Genomic DNA, 20,714 nt, shown 5'->3' with positions numbered 1-20,714 from the left:
TGCTAATTTGTCTTTGGTTTGCGCGATCTTTTGTTAATAATGCACTAATCATATTCAGTCCTTCGGAGCTCTACATATCTCAAATCTTGTAAATTACTGGTAATTTTTGCTTGAAATTATGGGAAAGAAGATGACACAATTTAGGTAGATGACTTTGACGATGTACACAAGGAAACTGTTCTCAATGCCAAAAGTAGTGATAGCAAGTAGGAGCTTCTTGGTAAGTCGCACCATTTTCAGTTTATTCCTGAAAAGTTTAGTTTCCGAAAATTTCCGCACACATCTCTCAACACGATTTTTTAGCTTTAATTTTGGGAAAAAAATTGAGTTATATTCGAGTAAATACAGTATTTTTTTTTAGCTTTCAAATTCTTATGTATGGATCATTGGTTAAAGATCGGATTTATAAAACCCCCAAAAGAGAGCAATATAGCAAATACAAGTAGCTATAAGCAACAAGAAAACATTTTTGCATCTGGATCAAATCAAATTGACAACGGTGTCTCGTCTGACATCGCCAGAGAACCAAAATTTAAAAATAAATCATATTTTTTGTTTACATGAACATATAAATTCAAATAAAACAGATATTTATTTTTAATTAATTAATTAGGGGATACTTGGTAATAATGAAAATTTAACAAGGGGTACGTGGATATCTGAAGTTTGAGAAACACTGGTGTAGTGGATATGCAAGGGTGTGTGGGGAATGGCTTTGACCGCTGGGGTCTTCACGTTTCTTATGTAGTGCCTGTATACTGGTCTCCTTGGTTGCTACTAGTGGCGTCTCTTGGTTTTTGCACTACTTTGGTTTGTTTGTAGTCTATGGTCCAGCTGTTGTCTCCATTCTGGTGTTTTTCTTCTAGCTGTTTTTGGAGTTGGCATCTTTTTTCCCTTTGTTCAAAGGGAAAGTCAGGTCGAGCACGTACACACGATTGGGGGCTACTGTTCCTTTAGCTGCTATTTATCGCTGTTATTAATTTGGAAGTGTTTGTCGGTGTATCACAGATCACTTTGATGAGATGTGGATAGTACATTCCATCCTTTCTTCTGTTTACGGGACCAAATCGATGACATTTGATGATGTTTCCGGGATCGAAGTTGCATTCGCCTGCTAGTTTGCTAACTTCTTCTTTTAGAGATTTACCGTTTTCCTCTGGGAAGTTCAAAATAACAGCATTGAGTCTCCTGTTTTCAGCCTCGAGTGACGAGTATACTGTTGATGCAATTAAATCACGGAGTTCATTAGTGGGTACAGATGCACTTGTTGATCGGCAGCTGATCGTCGAATATCTTGAGCTTTGTTTCCAACTTTCGGATTTTGGATGAGAGAGTATCAATCATGTTACTGAGGTGTTGTTCGAGATCTTCGACTCATGTGCCTATGTTTAGCAGCTGTTTAAGGGAGGGGAGGCATATCGAACAGAAAAAAGGCTGGTTCAGTTCGATAAGTAACTTGAGCACCGAATCCTCTACTTTCGTGCAGGAAGTATGTAGCCAGTTGCGGCAGAAGTCGCACGACATGCCTTTTTTTTCTTTCAGTAATTTCAGTTTCGCAATTGCAGAACCGAAATTCTTGTCATTTCTTTAATTTTATCAGCAGATTTACAACTTATGTAGACCATATCTTATATTATACGTTACTTGAAATGCTGAAATTTGGAAGTGTAAATGTTTTGCTGCAGCTCTGCCACATAATCTAAAATTCTGGGGCCTTTTGGATCAAGCATAAAACTGAATGTCACAATTACAAAGGAATTTCATTACTAGATAATTAAGATTTATGCCGGTACTTAAGGCTAAGAAACAGTGAAGAGAAAACAGGCAAAGTTTTCTATCTGGATAGTTCAAACCAAATAGGAGATGCCAAGTCTGAAAAATTACTTTATGACAAAAAAAGTTCAGAAAGGGTGTTTGAACATAATGATACAGCAAAAAGTGAAAGTGGTTCAAGCCAACCTGTATGGAATATACTTAACTGAAAATTAATAGACAGAAATGAGGACTGTAGAGGCAAACATTTTGATATTAATTCAGTTGGGTGACAGGGCTGTATGATATCTGCACTGTTATAGATGAAGAAAGTGGTATTAAACCAGATAATTAACTTTAGTTCACATATGAAGATGATAATTTCCTCCTAAGTATATCTGCTACAAGTCTGAGAAATTTTAGCCAAATTAAATAAATGCCATGGCATATTTGGTATCAATATACCAAGTACGCAAATCTGAAGATAAAAGCGAAAATAAGAAGGAAAAAAGAAAACATCAAGTGTATTCTAACTCGATCCTAAAGAAAAGGTTATACATTTTAAGTTATTTAGTCATACTTTTTAGTTAAGATGACCAAATAAACATGGGAAGAGATAATGGAATTAGAAAAGTCAGTATGACAGGAAGTCAGATGAAGAAATGTAAACTAAACTGAAGGCAATTAGCCAAAGCTATGTTAAAAATAAACAGTGCAGTGTTTATTGTTATTAGAGAGCTGGAACAGACAGTTGATCAAAGTCAAGTTGTCACAGATGTAAGGAATATAAGAATATAAGAAGAGAGAACAGATGCTGTGAATGATTGCACCCTATAAAATATGACAGTATGATAAAACTTAGAAAGCAGAATGAATTTAAAGTGATATGGGTCATCATCTGACCAGAATGGAAAAGAAAGGTAAACAAAACAGGAAGAATATTCAATGCCAAGAAATACACCTAGAAGAAAACCAAAATATGTAGATAATTTAATTCAGTTAGAAGTGCTTCAGGAAATCAAAATATTACAATTTTGATCAAACTGGCCAGCCGACAAATAATAATTCTAAAGGACAAACAATCCAATAGAATTAATTACTACTATTTACATAACAAAGTGCCTCATTTAACTCACAAATGGTTGGAATTATGCTAAAGCAATTTATGGCCATGAAGCCAGCATATTATGATTGTTAACAGTATATCGTCTTCTGGCTGGTATGCAAGATGAAAGAACAAGATTTTTGGGGAGAGAAAAATTGCTACCACTTCTGCATTAATCTGGCTCACTTACAAGCTTTGAATAATAGTGTCATAAAAAATAAAATTTGTTTCATTCTTAAAGGAGTTCTGGTGGCTGAATGATAAATAAAATAAATAATATACTCCAAACATTCAAATAAGTTATTTCATTTGATTATTTCCTTTTCCATATATATCAATAAAGAACTTCTTATTGTGTTCTCCACTGTAAAAATGAAAATCAGAAAACCTTAAAAATGGCCATTTAGACTATAAAATGAAAAATGAGAGAGAATTATATTATGAACATGCTGGCACACTAAATTTAACTGTAATTTCAATTTTAAGAAATCAAGTCACTAATTTACAAATTAGATAACCTATCAGATGTTAGCTTGGCAAAATAAATTTAACTGGTGACATTACAGGAAATGTATGCATAATTCAAAGGCATTTCATCTGAAAATGAAAGTTTATCCTTTGAGTTTAAAATCAAAAGGGATTTAATTTTAAAATGAAAGGGATTTAAAAATTCATTAAGATAATTTTAAGTCTCTTAATAGAGAAATTTTCATAAACACTAATAATAGTGTTTGTTGCATCATATATCTCTGATATTCATATACCGAGGCAATATAATTAACTTTATCCTTTCCTACTTTAGCCGCTATACCAAATTCTATCGCATGTACCTCTTTGTTAAGTCGGTTGTGTCATTGTTATGTGATTTTCATTAATTTTAGTCTTATCATTATGTCTCGCTTCTTTTATGCCTTTTCTTACGTAATTTAACCTTTTAAGGGCCACCAGAGATTACCTGTTCCCTGAATTCTATGAGTTATCCTGGTCACTCAGGCAAAATTTATTTTTTTTATCTGCACCAGCCTGGGCCTTAAGGTTAGAGATAAACTCAGCCTTTAGGGTAATCATAGAATATCAGGTGCCAGTAATAATGTTAATTGAATTCTTAGAAGCCTTGGGTTCTCTGGCTTATTTTATTTGCAGTCGTGCCCTACTATTTTCAATTGGGGTATCCCCGCACGCACACATGCTCACAGGTTCGATGTTTTATGAAGGGTCAGGGTCAGTCATCATGATCAGAAACACATGTAAGTAAGGAATCAAAATATTTATTAAACTCATTATATAATGCCATACAAGTTAAAGTAGTTATCAAATCTAATTTAAGCTTGTACCATTCTTTCACTCTCTCACTCTTAAAACCATTATGCATTGACTTCAAAATGTTAGCAAATTCAATAACTCAACATATAATATATAATACATTCTTAATTACAGCTCAATTGGACATTTAGGCATTTTAGCACATAAATAATCTCTCTCGGATTAATTACGATAGAATCTCTATCTAACTGAAAGTTCTTAAAGTTCATTTCAAAAGCAGTCATTTACACAGATCTTAGTTCTTCGCTCTTTCTTCCATTACAAATTTTAAGATGCATTCTCTTAACACTGTTAGTCAATTCTCAAAAGGGGCTAGAACAAGTGAGAGTACTTATCTATTCTTTATTGGTTTTCTTCCGTCCTTCCTTCTTTGTTACAACTCTGGTTGTCTCGATCTTATCGCCACGTGGGTTACACATGCTCGCCTGAGCTGGGCGCTATCTCTCTGCTAAGGTTTTACGTCGATGGCCTTCTCATTGACGGCCTACGGTTGATCTTGCCGAATTCTGTGCGGTGTCATGCGGGAACTTTTCGTAAGTCAGCCCTCAAAAATGAGAGCTGAACTGCAATGAACTCTTGGAGCACACGAAGAGAAATGCAGGAACAAGAAAAAACGGGGTGACTTACTTCCATGTTGCAGGTTTTATACGCTCCCCTAGAGCGCCACCTTTCCGAGTTTGAATTTCTCTTATCGTCTCACCCATTGGTCTCAGGCTGGGTGACTTCGCCGATCAACATACGGGACTTCTTGTTTCTGGGAACGTATGCGTCACGATGTCTTCTTAGATGTGATGCCCGCGGGTGCTTACGCTGCTCTTATAGTATTAGGGCGATCTTTGTCCTATGTTGCTGAATAATATGCATTCTTTCATTTATAATATTTCACTAATGATTTCTCTCATATCTGCCCCTTTTGCTGACTTACATTCATGCTAGTCATATAGATACATTAATTTAAATTCACATAATTCACAGTTTATCATACAAGATGTTGTTACAAGAAAAAACATAGTTACACTGTGCTAAAAGATAAGTATGCATATATATATATATTTTTTTTTTGTTGATTGTTAGATTCTGGAATGGTGACGTCATGTAAAATTGAAGTTGCCTATTTCAGATCTAACAATAGACCTGATCATGTGGAAGGGAGGGGTGAAAATTTGTAAATCTAAATATACTGCATCACAACATAAATGCAAGTGCAATTACAAAGTATTTAAAAATCAATTTCTAAATTTTTTATAGTGAATAAATTGTATGAAAAGATCATATTACTAGTTACAACACATAAAGCAGTGTTGGTAATGAGTGGATAAACTGGCTTTTCATCTGTATTTAGTATTTAGACATCACAGTAACAGCAATGGTTTAGTTAACAGACCACCTTCTTCTCAACGCAAAGGAGAAAAAACCCAACATCAGTGCCCAATGAACTACTTTCTGTAATTTTTAAATGTGTAGTTAATAGCCATAAACTGTATATAGAATTTTTTCTTGTCAAAAATTCTGTCAGCCTATTAATTTATTTAATCTTCTGCAATGACAAATTCCATATGAACAGTTTACAGCTGTTAGCTGCCATTTAAAATTGATAGAATAATTGATAAATTTGCTATCTATCAAGTAAGAAAACCCCTCTCTCAAAAACTCACAGAAGAAATAGTTTATTATAGTGGATTATAATAGTTTACTATACTAAACTACTATCATCTACTAAAATAGTGAATTTTCTTTAGAATAGAACCATGCTGGGATTAGGACTTTTGGCAGTTTCTTAAATTGAGTATTGACTGAAAACTAATAATATGAGGGAGAAGACACACTGTTCATTCTTATTATGCAATGATCAGGTGACTAAAATATTTAAGGCAAAGCACACACTAAAGTCTGCATTGTGTCAATATGATATAAATCTCAAGATTAAAAAATTACAAGAATATTTTATAAACTTTACCTGCATCTGAGTAGTCTCCGCTTTTTTTAATTTTTCCAATTCTTTCTCATCTTCTTCCACTGTTTTAGACCATTTTTTTACATTTTCTGAAATGCAGTTGATTAAATTATTTTTCTTTCAAGTTAATTTGATTTAACAGCAGTTAACTATTTATTGAGTTAAAGTTATTTATTTAGTCAAAGACCTTTGAGGTCTCTAGTAATTAATAATAACATCCCACCTCATCAATGGCCATATTTGCACTGAGATTGTATGGTACCCTAAGTACTTTCAATTCATCGACCTCTATTCTGACATCACTTCTTGTCACATCTGTGATGGCATTATCCTTCTTTTGAATGATAGACCCCTGCTAAGTGATCACTCAGTAAGTAACTGAACTATTTTGTCTGCTTCTGTCACCTCATTCATCCTTCTTGTCACATCGTAAAAGAACTTCTAAGCCAATTTCTTCTCATCTGATTTTACCTTCCATACCATGCCAGCCTGGTTGGCTGAGTGGTTACCATACTCACTCACCAACCAACACACTGCAGGTTCACAAACATTCTGCTATGAGCATGGATGTTTGTGACTGTCTTAGATAGGAGATGAATGTCTCTGCCCAGGGTGGGACCATCACCCTGCTTATTGGAGGTCTGAAGTGGCTTGAAAGAATTCGATGTTTGGTCTCTGGAACAGGATTTCTGGACTATGTTACACACACACACACACACACACACACTAGGGGCTCATCCCCAACACCTACGACCCCCCCCCCCCCCGAGTTCCGGACGGGTAGACCAGTTCTCCTTGAATTCTGATGACTTGAATTTTGAAAACTCGAAAAGGGGGGGTCCCCATGGCGCCTACGTCACCCCCCCCCAAGTTCAGGACCTTGAATTTTGAAGACTCGACATTCAGGGTAGCCCTGAGTTTCAAATAACTTGACAAAAAACATTACAAAAAAAGGCTTATCATTTTATATTATAGAGTAGATATATATAATTGATCAAAATAGAAAAAAATATATCCCTAGCCCACCCATGGTACAAATGTACTACAGGTTTGCAAATAACCTTTCTTGGTTGGGAGCAACATATATATATAAATTATTAATAGAATAGTCTCCATTTATAATGACGGCACATATACAGTATACCATGGATTTGAACATAAAAGAAATGCAAGAATAGCTCTCTAATTTCCTCATATTAAATGCACAGTAATGTAATATTTTCATGGGGTTACTGTGTACTATTTATATTCAACACACACACACACACACACACACACACACACACACACACACACACACACACACACACACACACACACACACACACGCACACACGCACACACACACACAATGCTGGAAAAAAAAAGTCTAATGTTTACATGTTATTCTTAAATTCATCCTTAGATGTACATATGTACACTTGCAAACATTTGCATATGCACACAACACACACATACACACAAGTAATATTGTACTCTAGATATAAAATTAACTAAAAACTATAAACATCACTAGATATTATACACAAGCTTCACCTACAAGTGACATACATTATAACATGGGGAGACATTTATGTATATATTAATAAATAAAATGAACAGTAAATCCAATGACATAAGCAGTTACACTATATATATATATTTTAAATGTTTTTAAAAAACATGAGAAAATATCCCAAATTATACTTTCAAGTTACTGTTTTACATGAAAAAAATATACGAAAAAATAAATATATTATTTTAATACTCTTTTAAAATCATTACACTTTTAACACAATGTATAATTTGAGTAAGCTTCTTTTAGTATGCCGGGAAGCATCTTCTATAATTTAATAATAAGGTGGTACATCTTTTGGCAACTCGTATAAGTAAATATGACCTCTCCATTGTTTCTGCCTTAGTATCACCAATTCTGGGTCTGTCTCCCACTGACAAGACCTCAATAAAGGTCAAAACCGGTCTGGGTAGTGGCCCTTCCCTTAATGCATAGCATTATACATGTCTGCAAGGAGATGTGCATTGCATTATGGGAGATACTGAGACAAGGAGTGATGAGAGTTTGGTCCACCTTTACTACGAGTTGCCTCAGTCCTGAAGATACTTCAGGCGCAAACTTTGTTTGCATACACCTGGATAAAAGATTAAACTATATTTATTATAGTCTAACCAAGTGGAAAATAAACTTCCAACATCTTTTTTTTATAGTCTTTTCAACTAGGTTTGCTAGTCTTATACAAATTTGTTGGCAATATTTAGCTACAGGAACCCCCCCCCCCCAATACACACACAAAACATAGGTTAATAATGCATCCTCTTAGCTGTTTTCTAATACATAATCTAATGTCTAACAGACATCAGATCATGCAGATATAGTTAACCATCCTTTTAAAACATTAGGTTTCTCTGAAGGCAGTAACAGGATACAGAACCTGCATAAACGGAAGACAAAACAGTAATACAATGCAATAGGTATATGATGATATATATCTATGTGGCCTTCTCTCTTCAAGACCTCTCCAAAAATATAGGAGTGTCATAGGCCTATGTTTTATCATTACATCTTCTCTAAATTAACTTATCTCACTGGTCTCAAATCCCTTCCATGGCATAGTTTCGCTGATGACAGTACACTAAATTCCTCTTATTCATTTGACAAATCCTGAAATGCCCAAACATTACAAGCTTCAATATCCTTTACCATTTTTAACTGAGATAAAGATAATCTAGTCACCTTCAAAACAACTGAGATATGGTCCTATCTCCTTTCTTAGAAAAAATAAATAAACCTCAATATTCACCTTCATTGTCTTTGTTAATACCCAGATAAGATCCAATCTCTTTTCTTGACCTCACATTTACCTCTAACTTTTGAAGCACAAACAAGTCGTGTCACACTTGGAACCCCCCCCCCCCCCCCACACACACACACACTCTGCCTCCCAAAAAAGTTTTCTGCTCAAGATTACTGCCACTTTTCACTTTTCAGAGCTATTGATCAATGGCTCTGAAAAGTGAAAAAGGCAGAAAGAGATTATCTCTCTCTCCCTCTCTTTCTCATATATGACCTATTTCTTTTCTACAGGTGGTTTCATGATGCTCCTCCACTGAAATGGCATCAATCAATCCTCTACTTTCAACTAAGCCTGTTATAACACAAGCAATGACTGTCCAACCTACAGTCCAACTGAAAACTCACTGAGTCTGATTGTTCTACTTGTCTTTCATTCGGTCTGCTACTATTATCTAAAACAGCTTTCTTTATAATTTCTCAAAAAGCTAAAATGTCAAGCTCTTCAAGTTCATTATCAATCAATTCCTTCACTCTTAATTCCATCTCATTCACAGAATTAATAAACCAAAGGGTCCTATAACATCTCCTGTGCAAGACTGATATAAAAAAAGAGGTTGTCTCTCCTGATCTAATCTAACCTCTTATATATGGATTATTATATGAAAACAACAATCCTTTGTCTAGATTTTTGCAAAAAATATGAAATACAATATTACACCCGCTGTCCAAAAAGAAACCGAACTTTTCGAAAATAGAAGAAACTAGTAGCGCCACCTGCTGTATCTTGTTGTCGAAAGCGGCAACCTTCATTAGTTGTGTCAACTGTTTATGACATTTGTTTCATTAGAAGCCAAGTTATAGTGCCAAGAGTGACAGTGTTTTGACGAATGGTCAGAAAATGAACTTCAAACAGAGAGCTGCAATTGACTTTTGTGTTAAACTTGGTAAAAGTTTTACCGAAACGCATCAAATACTTCAAAAAGCATATGGCGATGAATGCTTATCCCATACTCAAGTTTACTTTAAGTGATTTCAAAGTGGTCGTAAGCCGCTTGAGGATGACGAAAAGCCGGGCTGTCCAAAAACTGGACTGAGCAAAGTTAACAATCAAAAAGCGTGTGATTTCATCAAAAAAAATCGTCTGTGAGATTGATTGAAGATGAATTGGGGATTCCAAAATCAACTGTGCACAACATTTTGACTGAGAGTTTGGGCCTTCTTAAATTGAATTCGCAATTTGTTTCCCACAAGTTGACTGACGACCAAAAAATGTATCGAATCGAACACCGCAAAGACCTCATTAAAACCGCTCGAAGGGATTTGTTTCTACGATTCCAAGGGCATTATCCACAAAGAATTTGTTCCACCTGGCCACAGTTAATGGTGAGTTTTATCTCGAAGTTTTGAAGCGATTGATAGCGACAATTCGTCGCGTACAACATGAATATCGTGATGCAGGCAGCTGGTCACTTTTGCACGATAATGCCATCTCATCGTTCGAACACTGTGAGACAGTTTTTGAGTAAAAAACAAGTGTGTTGGATAACTCGCCATATTCACCTGATTTAGCACCCTGCGACTTCTTTCTCTTCCCTGACTTCATTTGGTGATGAAAGGAAAGCGATATGACACCAGTGAAAACATTTAAGCAGCAGTAACTACGACCCTCAACAGTATCCCCAAAAACCGATATAAAAAACTCATTTAAAGAATTAATTGACTGTGCCAAACGCTGTATCGAAGCTGAGGGAGAGTATATTGATTGAAATAAATGATCTGAATAATTATAATTGGCTTGTGTTTTATTTTGTATCAAAAGTTTGGTTTCTTTCTGGACAGAGAGTGTAAAATATTCAAAAGATTTCTGTGAATGATTTTGATGTTACATCAATAATAATACCCGAAGTTTCTGCAATATTTTACTGCTATTATTTGCTATAGTTTTTTTTTTTTTTGCGAATTAATTATTACACAGAGAGCTTAGTATTATTAGATTATCATAACTGCATAATTAGATAAGTTAAAAAATAAGTTAACATGATTAACTGATTTTTTCAATCAAGATATAGTAGCTCAGTGGATGTGGCGTTTGCACACTGCCGCGCTTGGCCGCACGAAGGAAGTCTTGGTTTCGAGTCTAGTTGGCGACTAGAGGAAATTTTTCTAAGCCTTTTTTCGACCGGTTCCCGAGTTAGTCGATCTCTGGCAGGGGCAAGCAGGTTTTTCCTCCCGGAAACTCGGGTTTTTCGTCCTGTAAACTCAAGAAAATCGACCGTAGAATCCACATTATTTCAGACATTAAATATATTGTGTTAGGGTTAGGAACCACGAGATGGCGGCACATTTGAGCCGTCTCTCTTCACTGTGTACCGCTTAATTAGTGATAGCCTTGGGCCATCTGTCTCTGATTGGGTACCAGTGGAGATTGAACTGCCCACTCAGTCTCCAAAAGTTAGATAGGGCTAAATGGCCTCGCCTACTCCCGTATACGGGAATAAAATGGCGTTAGCTGATTTTTTTATTTTTTTTTTAGATATAGTTTGTCATCATGACACCATTTCTTTAAAAACTTATATTACTGTTACACCTACTTAATGTCAGCACAGCTTATACATCCATTTTGATCACATTAAATTATATTGCTTTGGCTGGTACTTTGTTACAGTGAGTGAATTCACTATAGAGGGAGTCAAGTGTGGTTTACCCATTTTCATCACATTAAATAAAATATAGAGTATAAATAAACTGTTTACATTATGTGCCAGTCAACTATGACTAGTCAATCATCAGGAACCAAAGCAATGGTGTCGCAATGCCTCTGTCACAGACTTTCCAGTAGTCTATTATAGCGAGTGAATTCACTGTAAAAATATTTGTTATAGTGCAAGTCAAGTGTAGTGTTTTTAATGAACAGATCACATGAAGTCTCAATTTTACAATAAACATTGCTATGCCATAAAATAGAAGAACTTGGTACTTGTGCTTTCTAACAGACTTTTTCATAAATGGAAGAAAAATGGAAAGATTACTCAAAAGATGCAGTGAAAGAAGAATGAACATATAGCAATTTAGATCAATCTCATAACTGAGGTAAGTTACTTTGTGTAACAATAGAAAAATTTTGTTCATGTCTTTGTTTCATAACTGGATAATAAAACTGTATTTTTTTAATGCGATTCATCCATGAAAGATAGTAAACCTATAGAACACCAGTACAAGGATGGGCTAATTTTATTTTTCTTTCTATTTTATTAATTTTATCTATTTGTTTTCTTTTGTTATTTTACTTATTTCTTTCCACAATCCAGAAACATTGCTCTACAGACTAAACACGAAACTTCTTCAAACCATTTGAGGTCTACAATAAGCACAGTGGCAGTCTCACACCAGGAAATGAAATTCATCTCCACCTTAAGACAATCATAAACAACATACCCATGGTGGGATTCAAATACAGAACCTGTTGCTTGGAGAGTGAATATGATGACTGCTCAGCTAACCAGGGATGCAAGAAATAATTTCAAAACTTGACTACAGTGAATTTCCCTTAGACAAGCATTTTATCTATAGGGTTATAGAGTGAACAAGTTTATTACAATAGTGTTTACTATAATGAAGGTTGGGTAAATTCATGAGATTTTTTTAAATTTCAACATACAATTTCTTGGCAATGATTACATGATACAAAGTGTTTACTTACAAATTAAAAACTGCTTGCATTTTTAAGAGAAAAAGAAATACAGAAAAATTTTTCTTTCAGTTCAGAAAAGATAAATTAAATTTAAAAAAAAATGAACATAACTGTGCTATTAAAAAGAATGGCACCTCTAAGTGCAACTATGTTGGTCCATTCAGATATTTATCAACATCATTTCCTGATTATATACCCTCAAGAGTTGAACAAGATACTATAAGAGTACTACATAATTAAGTTTACATCACTATAACTGTAGTTTGCAGTGCCTTGGAAAAACTGAAATATAAAAATGTGACAGCTGTCTTGTCTTCTAAATTAATCTCTTCTCTGTCATTTAACTAATATTGTCACAATTTTACATTTCAATTTTCCAAGATAATGCAAACTGCTGCATCCATCTCCATGGATATTATACTGTTCATTCATCTACTATCCTGGAATCAAACACCTATTTTGTTTTCCTGTTATGTTCTGTTTAAATGTCCATACTATCTTAGATTAGATCTGCTCACATATTCTTGAATGTTCCTTTCTAATATCATCATTATTAATTTCATACTGCAATGGTTGACACCTGGTCACTCCTTTAATTTTTGCACAACTTAATCTATAACTCTAAATCTCAAGTCTTTGATAAACTACTTTAGGGCCAATCCAACTTTCAGATTCAGATCCAAACCCAAGCAGAATGGGAGAGGAAAGATTAGCAAGATGTGTTTTTGCCAGAATGCCTGGAAAAAGACCAGAGAAAGAAAACCAATACTAGGTGAACTAGCACAGTAGGACGTCCCTTAGAAGACAAATATAAGATCTGATAATACTGAAAATCTTAACAGATAACAGATTAATTTGGAGGAAAATTGCTGATAGGAAGTTACTAATGATCTAACTTTTTCATGTAGTACTACTGTAATAATCCTGTACATATGCCACTGAGGGTATATATCAGGAATTTGATGAAGTACAGACCCTTTTAAGTATAAAAGACTGCAGACACAATATAGGGCATGTTAGTTCTAGAGCACACTTTCAAATACACTGCTAGAGAAGGAATCTACATAAGATTTTTTGGTATCTTATGTTATTCAAGTCTTCTGTCTTTCTAAAACGATCAAGGAAGATATGTGGTGCCTGTTTGTGGTACAGCTGGAGGTATTTGGCTCACTTATTTATACAGGAGATGGAAGGGATGAATGATGTTAGAAAGTCAGTTTTGTGTTCAGCTGTTGTTACAGGAGTCACTTGGACGAGAATGTCAGAAACACACATTACAGAATTTGTGTCCAATGGATGATTACTTTTTTGAAGTCAGGTTTGGATTTGGTGGTAACATTTTGCAACTGCTGTGGGTTTCAATGTAAACTGCATGAAGGTAACATGCAGAATGAAGGTAGAGTTTTCTTCCTGAGCTACTTGAAAATGCTGATTTTCCTTTGGACTGCTTTGCTGGAAAACCAAGACTTGGATATTGGGAAGGAATTCTGAATAGGGTAGAGAATGAAGGTGTCTACATTCCAACATGATAATTTCTGTAAATGAATCATGGCAAGTATCTGGATCTGAAAATTATCTGGAAACAATAACGAAACCACGAAAGCCATCCCACTTGGTGCCACTGTAATGCCAAAGGGCAGAGGGATAAAGAATGGTTGAGAGGACATTTCTCAGGAAATGAAATCTGTACCAGATAATGGTCTAAATTACTAAAACAGTAGGTGACCTCTGTAGAGATCATCTGTCTTAAGAAAAGTTCCATCCCAGATTAGATTTAGAATAACTGTATATAACAAATATGTTGGATTCTCTTCCAGATCAATTAATGAAATTGGAAAAAGGATGCTGGTTCAGGTTTTGGATAGATATTAAATTCACCAAAGAAGTAATTTCACTGTTTGGAAAGAAATCAAGCTTCGAGGATAAGAAGTCAGAGAGGCGATTTATAGAGTTGGCAGAGTGGAAGACATACTAGATGAATGTTGTGATTCCATGTTTAAATTTCTGTAGATGTTGCTGTTACTCATGTCAACATTTTACAGAATTAATTATAATTAATTCTGTAAATAATTAATATAGCATTATCAGAAGCAATTTAACACTACGCAATTAGTGAAAAGCAAACAAAAATGACCTGGATAACAAGCATAGTCACGTGCGTGGAGGGTGACAGTGGTGCTCTTCATATAGGGTTGTGCACAAAAATTTATTTTAAACCATATCATCCATTCTGTTGCAGTTAGTGGGGTTTTGTAGAACTTATGCCACTTACAGGAACAGTAACTCCAATTTGAACCAGGATTTGCAAAATAGCCTGATGTTCTTCCACCTTATAGAGTGGTCTTTCTCTATGGTGTTAAGATAGTCCACTTTTTGGTTCTCAATTCTGGATGTATTTTTATGCTCTTTTCTCCTGACCAAAGTAGTATGTCTTGTCTATCATGTGACTGCCCTTGTTATCCAAGTCATTTTAGTTTGACTTCACTGACATTTTAATAGCATTAAAATGCCTCTGATAGTGAAACATTCACTGTAAATAATTAATTTAAGCAAGTAGATTATTTATTTACATTTCAATGTCTACATAGTTTTATGTTCCAGAAACTTCAACATAAATAGTAGATGAATGATACAGAATGAAGCAAATAAGCTTTAAGATACAGAGTTGGATTCTCCAGCATGGAATATATCAGTACTACCCATGTGACAAAAGCATGCAGTGTAACTGTAATTTGGACAATTAATATGAACTGTAGATGGAACTTTTTTTTTTTTTTTTTTTAACACAGCAACACTGTATTTGAGGTTTTTTTTTTGATAAACTACTGTTTTAGAAATTAAATAGAGTAGCAACATGTAGTGAGAGGAGATTGATTCTTACATATACCCATAGAGAGGGCATCCAGTCTTCATGAGATATCCTCTCCACATTCTGCACAACCTCCCTACAGGTTGTAAACACCAGATCTCATATTATGTTCTACTTAGTGACTGCCTGCAGAAGTTCTTTGCTGCACTACTCTTGAAAAGAGAAGGTTCTGAATCTCTGCCGTATGATTAGCATGCCCTTCAAGGAATCACTCGTACTACATGGGAGAGGGGAGAGCTGCAGCTGCTGCTTGGGAGACCAAACATGGCATCACCTGCATCAGACCTCCAATAAACGGAAATGATGATGAAGGCACCTCCTCCCTTGCAGCAGGAATATGTACTGATTCCTCTTGGATATATATTTTATTTTTACCAATGTTCTATCATTGCTAAGCTCATTTAAAAATTTTTCAATGTAATCATCCCAGGACATCCAACTATTCTTATCCTCTTTTTATGTCAGCTTTATTATCTGTATTTTTATACTGTCTTTCCTCCATTTCTAACATTTTTCAATAGTTTCAAGAATACTCTGCCACCTTCTTGATATGTATCTTCTATATACTTATGCCTTTTGTTTAATTACTTTACAGATAGTTTTTTTTTTTTTTTTTACATTTTTCTCTCTGTCCTATATCAGGACAGATGATGCCAGACTGACTTACAAGGAGCTTTCAATGTGATTTCTACTGTTTAAGGATTGCCTTCTGAAATTACTGAATCCACCATGATTTTTTTTTTTTTTTCTGCCTAGACAACTTTATCATATGCTTCCCTGTATGAAGTAATCAATGTTTTCTTCATATTTTATCAGTGACTCTCTAAAGTCTGGTTTCAGTTTAAGCTCATTCATTCAATTCTCCAACATACACAAGTCTGCAGTTTACTTCTAAATCTGCTTAGCTTCGATTCTTTTTTTTTTTTTTTTTAAAGTTTTGTACACATTTATTATTTTCAATATTATATTATTTTTATCTTGCTCAAAATTAAATGGTGTTTACTTTCTATTTTATGTCTTCTGCATATTCTTATATACCGAACAAATCTGAAGACATCACCTATTAACAATAACACAAAAAAATTGCTTAATTTTGCATATTCCCTTCATGCAAATTTATGAACATCTTTTATGTTAGAGCATGATTAATCCTTGTTTTCAACTGACATCAAACACATTACCATTATATTAGTTTTGCTCTTTTCTCAAAATTTTCTAAAAACATTTCTGGCTTGTTATAGCCAAGTATGGCCTGTTTGCTGTTTATGATCAGGTGAATGCTATCTATACTCTATACATTTGTGTTGTCTTCTGTTCTGGCCAGCTGTCCTGTTTTGCAGGCAGAAAATCTATCCATCTGTCTGAGACTGGCTAACTCACCTTAAACTAGAATAACATTTCTTGTCAAGTATAATTTACACTCTAACTCACCTAAGGCTGAAAAGCTCTTATGAAGGTTTTGCATGTTATGGATAGAATGTGAACCTATATCTTCCCAATTAAAAGACATGAATGATACCAAGTGAGATAGGAGGCTCTCATTCTATATATAGAGAGCCTCCATAGCTCACTAACTCAGAAAGACCACTTGGTTGGATTCCTCTCTACAACATGAGGAACCTTTATCAGGTCTCTTTTGACTAAAGGTGAGTTAGTCAGTCTCATAAGGAGGAAAAAGGTTTTTTTCACCTGGAAACTCGGGTTTTTCATCTCGCAGAATAGGCAAACCTGCCCCGTGAACAAAAACAGATTTACAGCGATAAATGTATATTCCTAATCCCTCATTAGGAGGGCAAACCCTGCATGAATAAAAAAATTCCATATATATGAAAATATCATTTTCATATAAGGAAGATCATGATGGCAAAACTATTAAGAGAAGATTTTATTTAACCAAATTTCTGAAGGCGACTTAAATCTAATTATCTTAATAAAGTTAACTATAACTGGCATACAAAATCCTCTTTGGAAGCTTCTTTTTTAGAGTTAGCTCATTAAATAATAATGGCAACAATATATAAACATATTTTAGTATAATTTTCAAAAAATACACTTTATATTTCCTTTATACCTAAGGTATCTTTGGAACGTTCATATTCAAGACGATTAATGATCCGATTTTTCTGATTCTCAAATTCTAAACGGCATTTATCCCTCTCTTGAGTTGCCCGCAGTTCTCTTTCTTCGTACTGCCTAAGATCACCAAAAAAAAAAAAAAAAAAATTGTTTAAAAACAAGATAACTATTATTACAATGTAGCTTTCATTTATTCTGTATTTTCAAAAAATATATGAAAAATGAAATGTTTTAGTACAAATGAAAAGTTTTAGCACACTTCATATTAAAAGAAACACATTTTGAAGAAAAAATAATATTTCTATAATAATAATACTCATATCTTTGAACACAAAAAAAAATTTCACTTCTTGGAAAAATATTGGCCATTTTCCTGCCTTTTCTTATCATATAAGCATAATCCATCAAAAACTGTTATGAATTCAAAATTTATGCTTATATTGAAAATTAATAAAACAGAACACTTACATTTAAAAGTTTATTTGCATAAATTTTCACCCATGTATCAGACATTCTCAGTATGAATTGAAAAAAAAAAAAAAAAAAATCTAGGTTGACTATGCGAAGAACAATTTTTTTTTTTGTTTTAAAATACTGATCCATGCATGAGAGTTAGAAGAACCTATATGTGAGGACAGAAAAAGTTCACTAACATTTTCAATGAAGAGGTGCAGGTTGTAGTTTCGGAATACTTAATGAGGAGACTATTCCAGAGGAAAGAGGAACAGGAATAGCATATTTGTAGTTGCACTAAAAAAGGGATGCTGAACAGCTGCTGCTCTTGTTTTAACAGGCCTAACTTCTGTTGGGTCTGTTAAAGCAAGGTGTAGGAATAATGTTAGACAGTTTAGCAGAGCGGTGCCCATGGAAGTAGCAGTAGAACAGATGCAGAACTGAAACAATGCATCTGTGAAAAAGAGGGTGAAGTGAGTCGACTATAAGCTGAATTGCTTTTCTCTCCTCTGGATAGCACTGGGAATATTTCAGCACCTTTTAGGTGCACCAACTCAAATACAAAGTCAGTAGCTGGGTGGGTGAAAAATAACACCTAGTTTTTTAGATGCCGAGGAAGCTATTAATGCAATGTGTTTATGCCATGAGAGTAGAGGTAAATGTCAGTCCAAGCAGAGAGATCTGATCCTATTTGGTTATTTGTGTATTACTGAGGATTAGGGTAAGTGAACTGAGATTCATTTTGTGAGAGGAAATGCAGGACTGCATTTGGTGGTACTAAAGATGATCAGATTGGCCTCACCCCATTGACACATGGCATGGAGATCAATGTACTAAAGTGGTTGTGGATGATCTTAAGGCTTGGGATGTCTGAGCACTGCAAGGTTTTTCAAATGAGTGGGATGGATGGAGAGTTTTACCACCTGAAAGAGTGATCAGGATGCACTGGAGCAGAAAACATACTCTACATTGACCAAAGATTTGATGATGCCTATTTTTTTTAGATGGATGATGGTCTGAATCTGGTTGTATGCAGCAACCTGAATAATGTCCTACATGAAAGCTATGAAACCTTCCTGCACCACTAATCTGATAGCCTTCTTATCTGCCCCCCACACACACACCACACACTTACAGGAAATTCTTTTCATCACAGCTTATTCTAGTTAATTTTTTTAAACATGTAAAAAACTTTGTTAGGACTGTGCTTGTTTATTTATTTATGTGTGACTAACATTCTTACTGTTGATTCTCCATTTATGTTATTTATACCTTGTTTAATTTTTAATTCATATTGAAGATGCCCTTGACAGATGGTGAAAATTTTATGCAGTAAAACTTCTACGTATTACATTACATTATATTTCCTAGCTTTATGAAGAGCCTATCATGCTTTCATTCTGAATATTAGACCTCTTGTAAGAAGCCATTAATTCTGAACAAAATTCACTTTGCTATAAAAACGTTCAAATGACAGAGAGGCTAATTAATGGCCCCTCACTTTTAATCTGCTGGTTTTTCAACACTAATGCAGATATTCAAATTTCAAAAGCATAATTTCTCTTTACACACAATGTGATTTTTTAATCATTTAAAACATCACCAAGCAAGTCTCAAAAATATAAGAATTTTGAGACTTGCAATGAAATATCAGTAATTAATTGCAGGGAATGTTTTTCAAGATTTTTTACAACTGTTATGTCAACCAAATGCTTTCAATAAAAAAAAATATTACCTGAAAAAGAAGATTTAAATGCAGGGTGTGAACAACAAGTTGTAATATCAAATTAGTGCCTCTTGTGCAGGTAATCAACAAGATGAAAATGTGTAGAAACAAACTTCAGGGTAAATCTCACCCCCCAAAAAAGACTGGAAATCAACTGCATATTGGTGAGCCAAGAATTAGACAAAATAGCAATGTAGTTTCACAGACCAAATACAGGACTTTTTTTTTCCCCTCAAAGCCATTTCATTGTTTCTGCATTTGGTGTTTTATGGTGCAAAGATAGCAGTGGTCATACTGAGCCAGTAAATGATCAGAGCATTATACATGTTAAAAAATAGAAAAAACAAGACAAACAGATATAGATAAAAGTGCATATAAACATAGTTGTAAAAAAGAAAGGTTTACAAAACAAGTATATAAAAAAAAATTTTTTTTTGATTAAAAAGGGTTATGAAAAATGAAAATTTTCATTATCCTTTTCCCTTACTCTTTTTCAATGAAAAAGGGTAAAAAGAGTAAAAGGTTCATAAAAGAAATACAAAACAACAAGGTATTAAAAGGATATATATATATATACAACAAACAACACTGTATCAATAAATATAGTGTAAACGATCTATCTACAGTAAAAGATGTTAACGTAAACAAAAGAAACTCTGTCGAGTCTGATAAAATCTGCCTGAGTGAATGGGGCTCAGACAGACAAACGGTGAATATGACTAAAATAATGACTGTAATGGGGACAGTCAATTAAAATATGACTAATGGTGAGATTGGCATTAGAAAACTCACAAACAGGCATGTTAACACTCCCTCAATAGGAAGGAGTGTGAGATGACTTAAGACCTATGTGGAGCCAAGGAAGTACAATTTCCTCTTTTCGAACCCTGCACAGACTACACTGCCATAATTTAATTTTGGGATTAATTCGGTGGAGTTTATTATTAGTTTCTCTTTTCTAAGACAACTTCCAG

At 34.4% G+C, this 20,714-nt stretch overlaps 1 protein-coding gene across 1 annotated transcript in view; it reads right to left on the bottom strand.

The window, feature by feature from the left end:
* The window catches only part of SMC1 (structural maintenance of chromosomes 1), a 551,991-nt gene that overhangs the window by 211,219 nt on the left and 320,058 nt on the right, over nucleotides 1-20,714 (bottom strand). Inside the window, exons 18-19 of the mRNA XM_090412308.1 lie at nucleotides 17,557-17,678; nucleotides 6,138-6,223 (exon numbers count right to left, since the gene is read on the bottom strand). Coding sequence (XP_090268434.1) covers nucleotides 6,138-6,223; nucleotides 17,557-17,678 — 208 coding nt within the window. The remainder of the gene's footprint in view (nucleotides 1-6,137; nucleotides 6,224-17,556; nucleotides 17,679-20,714) is intronic.

Source organism: Typopeltis vanoorti, chromosome 2 (genome assembly GCF_054136105.1).
Source record: "Typopeltis vanoorti isolate ZY-2024b chromosome 2, IOZ_Tvanoo_1.0, whole genome shotgun sequence".
Classification (NCBI taxonomy): domain Eukaryota; kingdom Metazoa; phylum Arthropoda; class Arachnida; order Uropygi; family Thelyphonidae; genus Typopeltis; species Typopeltis vanoorti.
The sequence above is the reverse complement of the archived record's forward strand: the minus strand, read 5'-3'. Positions and strand labels throughout refer to the sequence as shown.